Source organism: Rana temporaria, chromosome 1 (genome assembly GCF_905171775.1).
Source record: "Rana temporaria chromosome 1, aRanTem1.1, whole genome shotgun sequence".
Lineage (NCBI taxonomy): Eukaryota > Metazoa > Chordata > Amphibia > Anura > Ranidae > Rana > Rana temporaria.
The window spans coordinates 230,072,609-230,084,776 of NC_053489.1; the positions used below are offsets into that span (position 1 = coordinate 230,072,609).

A 12,168-nucleotide genomic window follows, 5' to 3' on the forward strand; every position below is an offset into this window, starting at 1 on the left:
TGTTTTAGATACTGCAGCAATGTGTATAAAATAAGCATGTGATGTTAATTTACAAAGAACAAGCTAGATCTAGGTTTTTTTTTTTAGAATGCATACAATTATTGTGCCCTATACATTTTGTGATAATAAAACAACATCTGTGTCCTTATTGCTGCAGTATAGTTTGAAGTGTATCTAAAGTCAAACAGTGTTGGAACTAATAGTGTTGGAACTAACAGCAGACATTTGTGCTGAATCTATGTATTGTCGCCGCTGCCGCCCACTATTCAGATGGCCGGCCCCCTGGTGAGTGATGGCCATCTGAATAACAGCAGTTGATTGGCTTTGGAAGTGTCTATCAGAGCCAGCGGCCTGAGGGCTGTAACCCGGCTTCCAAATAGTTAACCAGGGATGCACGGGGTGTGCGTTCCCTGGTTAACACTAACATGCATCTCAGCCAATTAGGTTTACCGGGTCTGGTTACCGGTAACCTGATTGGCTGAAGCGTCATCGAGGGTGGGAGAAGACATCGAGGGACAGTGGAGGGAGGATGGCTGACCCAAGAAAAGTAAGTGCTGGGTGGGGTGGGGCAATCTGGCAGCATTTTACATTGCAAACTGGCGGATTATGAGGGGGCAAACTGGCGACAATTGATGGGCACAGTGGCGACAATTGATAGGCACAGTGGCTGCGTTTGATGGCATGGCACAGTGGTGACAGGTGAGGGGCACAGTGGCGCCAATTGATGGCACAGTGGCTGCGTTTGATGGCATGGCACAGTGGCTACAATTGATGGCACAGTGGTGACAATTGATGGCACAGTGACTGCGTTTAATGGCATGGCACAGTGGTGACAATTGATGGGCACAGTGACTGCATTTGATGGCACAGTGGTGACAATTGATGGGCACAGTGGCGGCAATTGATGGGCACAGTGGCTGCGTTTGATGGGCACAGTGAGGCTGCAATTTTTTTTTTCCCTTTGTTTGCGCCCCCCCAAAGATTTTGAGCACCAGCCGCCACTGCCCCCCGCAATTACATTTCAAGTGTTAGAACATGCAACAATAACTCAATTCAACTTTTTTTTCTTGTTAGTTTAACACCTGATTAGTATAGGCTTATAAGGAGTTGAAAAAGAGTGTTAGGAATTGACATCGCACTCGCTTGGTGTCCACCTAGCCAAAGCTATTAGCCTAACACACTAGTGATGTGGACTGGTACCCCCACGGCAATGACCTGCTTTATGGACCACACATCTAACTACTCATTTTAAAGAAAGCCTTACGGTCTCTGTCTGAGAGAAATACAAAGGCTACCATACAGTATTAGCAGCTACTATGTCAGTTGGGTCATACTAGTGTCACTGATTTTCAGTGAAATAATGGATGTTAGTCTCATATCTTTGCAATTATAGCATGGAATCACTGCTATTACTTCTTAAAATATGAAACCATTACTATTAGGCTTACAATATTTTTTTTAATGAAGGTTTTATTATATCACATTTTTAACTGTTTAAAGCAACTTCATCCTGCTGTTTTCTGCTGCTATTTTCAAAGTGTCCCCTTAATTAAAAACAGACAGCATATAAAACAACTAATATAAACTATTCACTCTCGCCATCTGACTTTATTACAGTGGGTATTTTTTTTAAAGACTGGCACTCCAGGAAGATATAAAACACACACACACACACACACACACACACAAATGCAGCTGTGCAATTATGAATATATCAATAAATGTATTAAAAAGAAGTATGGCTTTGCAAAAAAAGAAAAGATTATACCTAGATGGCTGCAGCACCGACCCCAGCTGCATCTGTCCCCTACTGCCTCTAAGACTGAGAACTCAGTGTTCAAACACCTGTCTCCAGCTCTCTGCTCTGCCCCTCCAGTGCTCACTGGTCTGTGAAGGGAGCAGGAGTGGCTTGTTCAGGCTCTCAGCGGCTCGCTGAGAGCCTGAGCCAGCTCTGGGTCCAGGTGTCTGGGCTGATCCTGACCTTATGGTTGGAATCTTTTTAGAGTCTGGTCCAGGTCTGGCGTCAGACAACAGCAGGTTCTTTAGTCTGCTGTAAGCTGAAAACAGGTCACCGTAGTGCAGTTGATTAACTGCACACTTATGATCCATGGGAGAAGTATAGCCAAAAAATCTTTGTAAGTATACAGTGGGGATCGAAAGTTTGGACACCCCAGGAAAAAAAATTGTATCAATGTGCATAACAAAGCCGAGGAAAGATGGAAAAATCTCCAAAAGGCATCAAATTACAGATTAGACATTCTTATAATATGTCAAAAAAAGTTAGATTTTATTTCCATCATTTACACTTTCAAAATGACAGAAAACAAAAAAATGGCATCTGCAAAAGTTTGGGCACTCTGCAGAGTTAATATCTTGTACTGCCCCCTTTGGCAAGTATCACAACCAAGAGTCTTTCAATTCTTGTTTGAGGTATCTTTGCCCATTCTTCCCTACAAAAGTATTCCAGTTCTTTGAGATTTCTGGGCTGTCTGTCACGCACTGCTCTTTTAAGGTCTTGCTATAGATAGTCAATTATGTTGAGGTCAGGAGATTGTGAAGGCCATGGCAAAACCTCCAGTTTATGCCTCTTGATGTAATCCCCCGTGGATTTTGAGGTGTGTTTAGGATCATTATCCATTTGTAGAAGTCATCCTCTCTTTAACTTCAGTTTTTTCACAGATGGCATCAAGTTACCATCCAAAATTTGCTGAAATTTTATTGAATCCATTTTTCCTTTTACTCGTGAAATGTTCCCTGTGCCACTGGCTGCAATACAACCCCAAAGCATGATTGATCCACCCCCATGCTTAACAGTTGGACAGAGGTTCTTTTCATTAAATTCTGTGCCCTTTCTTCTCCAAACGTACCTTTGCTCATTCCGGCCCAAAAGTTCTATTTTAACCTCATCGGTCCACAGAACTTGTTTCCAAAATGCATCAGGCTTGTCTATATGTTCATTTGCAAAGTTCAAACGCTGATTTTTGTGGTGAGGACGTAAAAGAGGTCTTCTTCTGGTGACTCTTCCATGAAGACCATATTTGTACAAGTATTTCTTTATAGTGGAATAGTGTACCACAACTCCAGTGTCTGCCAGATCTTTCTGGAGGGATCGTGCAGTCAAACGTGGGTTTTGAATTGCTTTTCTCACAATCCTGCGAGCTGTTCTGTCTGATATTTTTCTTGGTCTTCCAGATCTTGCTTTAACTTCCACTGTTCCTGATGACTGCCATTTCTTAATTACATTCCGAACAGAGAATATTGACATCTGAAAACGCTTTGCTATCTTCTTATAGCCTTCTCCAGCTTTGTGAGTGTCAACTATTTTCAGTTTCAGTTTTCTAGACAACTGCTTAGAAGAACCCATGGTGCTGATTGTTGGGGCAAGGTCAGATGAGTCTGGGCATTTAAAACCTTTGAGATTGACATCACCTGGTCTTCCCAGACGATGATTGAGAACAATCCATGACACTGGCAGGTCTCAGCTTTGCAAAGGGGGCAGTGTATGCTATAAATTCTGCAGGGTGCCCAAACTTTTGCAGACACCATTTTTTTGTTTTCTGTACACTTTTGAAAGTGTAAATGATGGAAATAAAATCTAACTTTTTTTGACATATTATAAGAATGACTAATCTGTAATTTGATGCCTTTTGGAGATTTTTCCATCTTTACTTGGCTTCGTTATGCACATTAATAACTAATATGCGCCTAAAAACAGGCTACACACCGCCGACGTATCTTGCTTACGCCAGCGTAGAGTGGGCGTACATTTAGGCTGGCAGCATGGTGCCACTCCCATTCACGAACGTGCGTGTGCCCGGCGCATGCTACGCGAGATGCGTGTAAGTTGTACGTCCAGCGTAAAGTTGTTCCCCATAAAGGAGGTGCAACCCAGCAACAGACATGCTCAGGTCTGCACCAGGGAACACAAGCCAGCGTATTGTGCGTTGGACGTGTGTCTGGCTGGGCGTACGTTATGTTCACGGCATACACAGTGATCCGGCGTAGCTTAGGCAGTTGTGCCGGCATGGTTATGAGCAGGCGCAGGGGGGTGCGTCCACGTCACGGCGCATGCGCAGTTTGTGATACGTACCTGTCTGGCGCTCGGCCCATCATTTACATGGGGTCACGCCTCATTTGCATGGGGTCATGCCCACTTCCACCTACGCCGGCGTACGCCTTCAAAATCCACGCCACGCTGGCACAGCGTTGGGAGCACTGGCTTGCTGAATGCACTGCACTGCGTTGGCGTAGCGTACAGTGTTTGCTCTACGGCGGCGTAATGTGCACCTTGCTTTCTGTGAATCTGGGCCATTGTTACCATATCAGTTCTTCCATGTGGACTTGTTTACTTTATATCACCATTCACTTGTTTATGTTCTACGGTTCACTTTACCTTTAATTGGTTCATATTGTTAGTGATTCATACATGTTTCAGTTTTTGTCATTTTTAGCGCTACATATTCACTTCCATTTACTTCCATTTTTTGTCATATTCTTGTGTAGCTGCTTTATTTTTTCCTTTATTTTAGGATAGCGCAATAATCAACTCTATTCATATTTTACAAAGAAGAATGGGCAAAATGTCACTCTCTAGATGTGCAGAGCTGGTAGAGACATACCCCAAAAGACTTGCAGCTGTAATTGCAGCGGAAGGTGGTTCTAAAAAAAATTGGAAAATATCAAGGGGTATGAATACTTTTTTGAGGCACTGTATATACAGCAGTATATTGTGTACAATTAGATCTTTTCTTATTTTAGATGAGGCCCAGTTCTTTTTTATTTCGTGTCTGATTCTCAGAGACTTCCCTACTGCATTTGATACAGGTTTGGTACTGTATAGTTGGAAAACTTTTTGAGAAGGGTTCTGTGTCCTGAAAACAAATAGCGTGGTATGAGATAAGAAGCATTTGGAAACATGCCTTGCTGCGGCCCATCGCGATACTCTTCTTTTCCAAGTCTAGTAGCTGGAACAACTCTTCAACTGCCTGCAGAAAAGAAACAAATACAAGGTTAGCAAAGACACTGCCTGCTGTGCACTGACGGGTTCATTGTATCTTGGGCCCTGGGCTGTTTTGATATCATGGACTCCCCACCATTTTAATAAGATCATCATGCATAAGAGCAAGTGTACATAGATATTTGTGGTTTGCTTCTGTTATGCATTTGTAAAGCACTTCTAAAGAACCTGAAACACTGTGTTTGAACTGGATGTTATGGCATAATATACACTTGGGTTTACTGCTGCTTTTACTATACACTGCATGGTTTTCTTTTTCACATACAAGTCAGTGTGAATGCATCGCAAATGTGCCCCAAACTGTTCTCAAACACAAGCCACAGCAAATATAAAGGATGTTGTTTTTGACGTGCATCTGATCTAGCATTGATGTACATAAAGCCTACAAAATACATCTGCAAAGAATATGAAGTACTAGAAAACACTATTTTCTTTTTCCGTCAAATTAACTTTAATATAATGCATTATACAGTGTTTGTATACCAAGTATAAAACTCAATTTACATTATCTACCCACACATTAAAGTCAATATAGTAGTGAGTGAAAGTAATCAATAACTACTTCTATAAAAAAGTCATTAATATATATAGTTTGTATGTTAGTTCCTATACAAATTCTATATAATTGGATTGCATCCTCTCATTCTAGGAAAAGAGTGGTTAGAAGTCGGCTGTGTAAGAATTTTTTTTCTCCTGCGGTAAAAAAAGTATCTTAAGGCTCCTTTCACACGGAGCAGTGGAGGTGAGGTGGCGGTATAGCGCCGCTAAAAATAGCGGCGCTATACCGTCGGAATTGCCGCGGGATTCGGCCACTAGCGGTGCTGTATTAACCCCTGCAGAGGTGCATTGTGGGCGGTATTACCGCGGTTTCCCATTGTTTTAAATGGGAAGGAGCGGTGAAGGAGCAGTATACACACCGCTCCTCTCATCGCTCCAAAGATGCTGCTTGCAGGAGATTTTTTTTCTCTCCTGCCAGCGCATCGCCTCAGTGTGAAAGCCCTCGGGCTTTCACATTGAGAAGGCTGGGCAGGAGTTTTTCAGGCGGTATTAAGGCGCTATTTTTTAAGTGTGAAAGGGGCCTTAAGAGGAACTTTACTCTCTTAATCAATTCATTATTTTTAATCCTTATGTTGCTAAAATTAATAATTAGACAGAAAGCTAAATTTTATAGTTTTAACCATTTTTGTATTACTTTGTTTGCTTCCTGGCCTAGGCCAAAATCATGTCATACATCCCAGAAGTATTCATGAGCCTCTTTTTCATTCATCCTGAGGAGGGGCTTTTTCAGCTAAACACACCCTCCTGCGTGCATGCCTGAGCCAGTTGGATTCCAGGAAGTAAATGTTCCATGAATCATCTGCGCTTACTCAAGATGGCTACAACTAGAAATGCTTATGGAAGGAAGGGGGGGGGGGTCACAAGGATTACCTAACAAAGCATGGAGACATGAATGGATGGGTGACTTGCTTTGAATATTAAAAGTGAATAACATAGCTTTTTCGGTTTGTGGTGCTCAGAAACAGTTAAGTTCTTCTTTAACAACAATTCTGGAAAGGAGTACAACATTTATAGAAGCTTGTCTGTCATTTTAGAATATATCTATGACACTATTTTGGCAATTGATGAAAGGTCTTTACCTATAGTTAACTCCTTTCAAAAAAGCACATTGATGTAACATATTCCATTTGCTCTTAATGGCTGCGAAGTGGTAATCTCAAAAATAATTGTGATTGAATTACTCTTGAGTACACTGCCATGATGGATCCTAGGCTCACATAAACATAATAAAGGGCTGCTATCTGAAAAAATGTCTTTTGAACATTAGCATACTTGTGTTTTTGGTTATATAGATGTTGGTTATAATAATTCATTTATTTTAAAGGCAATCTGTACTAAGCAAAATATGATGGTTCCCATTGGTGACCTAAAAAAACATGCCAAAGCCCTATTCTAAATATTGAAGACCAGTTTAATATCCCCATGGACCCCATGGAGTCTGGTGCTTAAATCAGCTGCGCCTTCTTTCCTTATTATCTGCAAATAATGCTTAGTAATAGAATGTAGAATCAGTGCAAGACCTTCAGTCTTATTACCTTGCAGAGATGCATAGCTGAAATGTTATGAGGCTATAATGTTGCATAAAGACGGTGACTATGGCTCTCAGATATGAAAATGCAGTTTTGCAAGACCAAAATGTTTGCTCCACTAAAACAGTAGATGGCATTTCACTGAAGAACAATGTTATCATCAGGACATTTAGTATATAGCCTGGCATACTGATGCTATATGCATGTTTATCCTAGCATGTCTCTGCATACACAGTTGGATGGCCTGACTCAAAACTATATATTTTTAGTAACTAGAAACTAGAGCCATGTCGGTACATACTTGGTAATTAGATATATGTGTCTAGTTACCAAAAATATTCATAGAAGTTTCAAGCAGTTCTTGACATTAGATTGTAAACATCAGAACTGGACAATAACAGCTGTCTATGGGTTCCATCCATGCAGTACTCATGGACAAGTAGAAACAACTGACTGGTAGAATAGATGGGATCACATGCACCAATTTTTGACCCAGAGAAAAAACACCCAAACATGCATAGAGAAAATAAAGACCACAAGACCCAGGAAAAATCCTATAATTTGTTTATTAAATGTTAGTCCATATATTACACAACATATATGACCATTCTGACACGTACGAACAATAACATTTTTGGAATATATTGGCCACGGCCTGGTCCACTGGTTTAATAAAAACTGTTGATTCAACTTTGTTTAACACTTTAATTTTTTGAAAACCACTTTAATACCAACCTTACCCAGCCCAGCCACTTGAGACTCGGGCTGATCCATCATTAACCATACAACATGACTTAAATCTCCCCTCCGAGGAACTACACTCAGAGTGAGCCACCACGTGAACCGGCCGCGACGGGAAAGAAAAAGAAAAAAGGGGGGGGGTAGGGCGGGGAGCTTCTCCTGTCGTTCTGGAATCAGGCTGGCACCGACCCAAGCCAGACTGGACCAATAAATAGGCTTCCAGGCTGATTCCAGAACCTTCCTAGTATCACCTGACCCTTCTGACCCAATAGCTGGCTACCTCCCGAGCCCACCTGAGCTTACCTGACACACCTGTAATAAATCAAACCTGCCTCAGTTAACTACTAATTTACCACTGCTGTCCTATTCCCTGTCCTTTGTATAACCCCCTGACCGCTGCCTGACCCCAGCCAGCTTAACTCACTATACAGCAGCTCCATTAAACTACCTAATAACCAATACTGCTGCAGTGATCCCATCTAGAAAGGGAGGCCTATGACAGGCACCCCCTTCCTTTTACATGGGATCACATGCACCAATTTTTGACCCAGAGAAAAAACACCCAAACATGCATAGAGAAAATAAAGACCACAAGACCCAGGAAAAATCCTATAATTTGTTTATTAAATGTTAGTCCATATATTACACAACATATATGACCATTCTGACACGTACGAACAATAACATTTTTGGAATATATTGGCCACGGCCTGGTCCACTGGTTTAATAAAAACTGTTGATTCAACTTTGTTTAACACTTTAATTTTTTGAAAACCACTTTAATACCAACCTTACCCAGCCCAGCCACTTGAGACTCGGGCTGATCCATCATTAACCATACAACATGACTTAAATCTCCCAACCGACAGAAGGGCGCTACTTGCCGCCCTTCTGTCCCCACCCCCCCCAGACCGCGGCCGTCTCTATGCATGTTTGCAATCCCATGTTAAAAATGTCCAAACCGATCTCTGCTAGGTGAACCCCATCACTCCTATATAAACCTTGCACTCCTCCCTCTAACTCCACATGGCGAAAGGAAAACCCCAGCTCTGGAGCGAGGAATTTTTCCATCGCTCTGTTGATGCGTTTCCGTACTTTTTCCAATGGTTTAAAAACCATTGACTCTGACCAACGTAATCTTGGTATTATTTCTGAGAATATCAGGACTGAATTTGGGGAAGACCTTCTCAGAAACCTGAATGTCTCCTTCATTTCTGACAGTAACTCAAAAGTCTTCGTTTTCCCGATGTCGTTCCCTCCAACGTGAATAATAAAAATATCCGGGGCGGAATATAAAGAGTATAACCTACTCAACTCAAATAACAAATCCCCCCATAACATCCCCCTACGTCCATACCAAAATACACGAAAGATTGAGGGATCCAAACCTAAATTCTCCAAATAAACTCTTTCTGCTGCTCGCTTCTGAGCCCAAAAAATAAAAGAGTGCCCTATTATCCAAACAGAGCGCTGATATCCTGTAATAAAAATAACAGATTAACACGGGCGTATATAACTTTTGTACGCATTTGACCTCCATCTCCCAATTTTCTTGATGGTACCTTCCTCCAACCCCAACCTTGCTGCTTCTGTGGCAGCCCCGATTCTAAATGAGTGTGTAGTTATCCTCAAATGCTCCAACTGAAGAAACACAACGATTTTTCTTAACACGGCAGAAAATTGATACATTGACACCGGAGCTCCATTTTCGTGAACGAACAAATGTTTTGCCAATGGGGGGCGGATTTCTAAGTAAGCTTGTAGCGCTGATACTGGGCAAATGTTCCTGACTCGACATCTGCCTAACTTGACCCATGCTCCAATACCCAAAGGGTCGGTTTTGCTAGATCTCACAAAGACCCTTAACTCATTCTGTAAAACCATGACCTCGGACATTAAGATGCCTGCGCCCTTAGCTCCTGAAGAAGGGAGAATTTCTGATAGACGGAATGCTCCAAAAAATGCTAACGAAAAAATGGAAGAAAATAAAATAGATTCGTAACCCGAAAAACAAACCGACGAGGTTGCCCCACAAATCCGGGACAGAATGTCCGGAGTGATGGGTGACCTATTATCCTGCGTAGCCCCACTTCTTCTGTAACCCTTAAGCACACGTTTGACAGAAAAAAAATCATGACATGCCGGTAAATTATAGAGTCGAAGAAAAAAGGATATACCCGATAGGGTTTTATTAATGTGGGGCCAAGAATATTTTTTCATAATCAATGAGTGTAAAAAAGACAGAATTACCTGTTCTGAATGATCAGACACAGATAATTGTATTGAATTTAGAAACGACACCCATAATAACCATGAAGAAACATAATTCCTCCACGTCGAAGGGGCCACCGAGCTCCTAATGTTCTGACAGATCAGATTAGGTCCCATAAATGCAAAGGGGGGGGCACCCCAACCTTCTCTGCCACTGGTAGAAGTTTGAAAAAACGATCCATCTGTCGACGAGAAAGAGAGTCGGCAATCTCGTTATTTTTCCCCGGGACATACCTCGCTTTTATCCATACATTCCATCTTAAACAAAGAAACACTAAATGTCTTAAAAAGACCACTACTAGCTGAGATTTGGATGACAGGCTGTTTACTGCAAAAGCCACCCCTTTATTGTCTGTGCTTACTAATATCCTTTTGTTAGCAAACAAGGGCTACTACCACAGGGAACAGTTCTAATAAAACTATGTTTTTACAAAAACCATTTACCACCCACCTGTCTGGCCAACATTCTGCGCACCAGTGGGGTCCCCATACTGCCCCGAAGCCCACCGACCCGGCTGCGTCCGTCTGAAACATGAAATCACTATCCGGGACAAACTCTTGCTGCCACATCGTTTTCCCGTTGTAATGCTCTAAAAATTTAATCCATACCAACAAATCTTTCTTGATTTCTGCTGATACCCTAACATGCGCAGACGGATTCTTCAGGCCCGAAATCGCTGAGTACAGCCGCCTAGAGAAAACTCTGCCCATGGGTAACACCCGGGTGGCAAATGCCAATTGGCCTAGCAATGTCTGCATCTCCCGTAGCGTGACCTTACTCTTCCTCATAAACATCTGAAGAAGTTGAGACAGGCCATAAATTTTATCCTCAGGGAGTCTAAACTCCATGGCAACCGAATCCAGTGTGATACCCAAAAAATCTAAACAGGTTGTGGGAAGAATTGTCTTGCCCTCCGCCAGGGGAATACCAAAATATTTACAGACCAATTGAAAGGCTTCCAATAACCTCAAACAGGAGTCCGAATCTGCTGGCCCTAAGAACAAGAAGTCATCCAAATAATGGATTAGACAAGCCGATCCGGACACTTCCCTCACCACCCACTCCAAAAAAGTTGAAAAGGTTTCAAAATAAAAACAAGATAATGAACAGCCCATTGGCAAGCTTTTGTCAAAATAAAATTGGTTCTCGAAATGAATTCCTAATGAGTTGAAACAAATCGGATTTAAAGGAAGAAGCCTAAAAGCAGATTTAATATCTGCCTTGGCTAGCAGCGCATGCTTACCCAACCGGCCAATCATATCCACCGCAGCATCAAATGAGGTATAGGATACTGATGACAAGGTGGCATCAATCTGGTCGTTAAGGGAAGCACCCACCGGGAATGACAGATGGTGTATTAACCTATACTCCATAGGCTCCTTCTTTGGAACCAGGCCCAAAGGAGAAATCCTGAAATTTTTAAATGGGGGTAGCTCAAAAGGACCCTCCATCCTTCCAGCTTTTACCTCTTTTAGCAATTTCGCTTTAACCAGGTGGGGTGCGGTTCTGACCGACTGTAGATTCTCCACTATGCAGCATCCTGACCCGTTAAAAGCTGGTAAACTAAAACCTACCGAAAAGCCCTCAGTTAACAAGCGAGCCTTCTGCTTGTCTGGGTACGCCTGCAGCCATGGAAGCATTTTTTCCAGCATCACTGGAGAAGTTGCTTTTTGAAAAGCCCTCCTTCGGGTGAGACTGCAATTTACGAAAGCATTTGGCTACTGGGTGAGCCCCTGCGCAAAAAGCACACTCGTGCTTGAACTTGCAGGAGTTCAACCATTTGCATTGAGAGTCATTAAATGCAAAGCACAACCCCTTTTTGTAACCTGAAGGGGGTGCCACTGCTGAAGAAACTGTATTTGTAGTGCGAGAAATTGGCTGCCTTTGTGGTAAAAATAAATTTAACCACAAACCAACATCCTTTGCACCCCAGCTAAGGGATGGTTGCACCGCCAGTTTCTGCCTAAAGGCCTCGTCATACGTCAGCCAAGCAAACCCAGAAAAACTCCTATACGCTTCCAATATTATATCAACATGTTGAAATAATAAAC

The 12,168-nt window shown here is 42.2% G+C and overlaps 1 protein-coding gene across 1 annotated transcript in view; it reads right to left on the minus strand.

Moving 5' to 3' along the window:
• MYO18B (myosin XVIIIB) overlaps positions 1-12,168 on the minus strand; it is a 764,821-nt gene that overhangs the window by 365,366 nt on the left and 387,287 nt on the right. Inside the window, 1 exon segment of the mRNA XM_040358554.1 lies at positions 4,920-4,985. Coding sequence (XP_040214488.1) covers positions 4,920-4,985 — 66 coding nt within the window.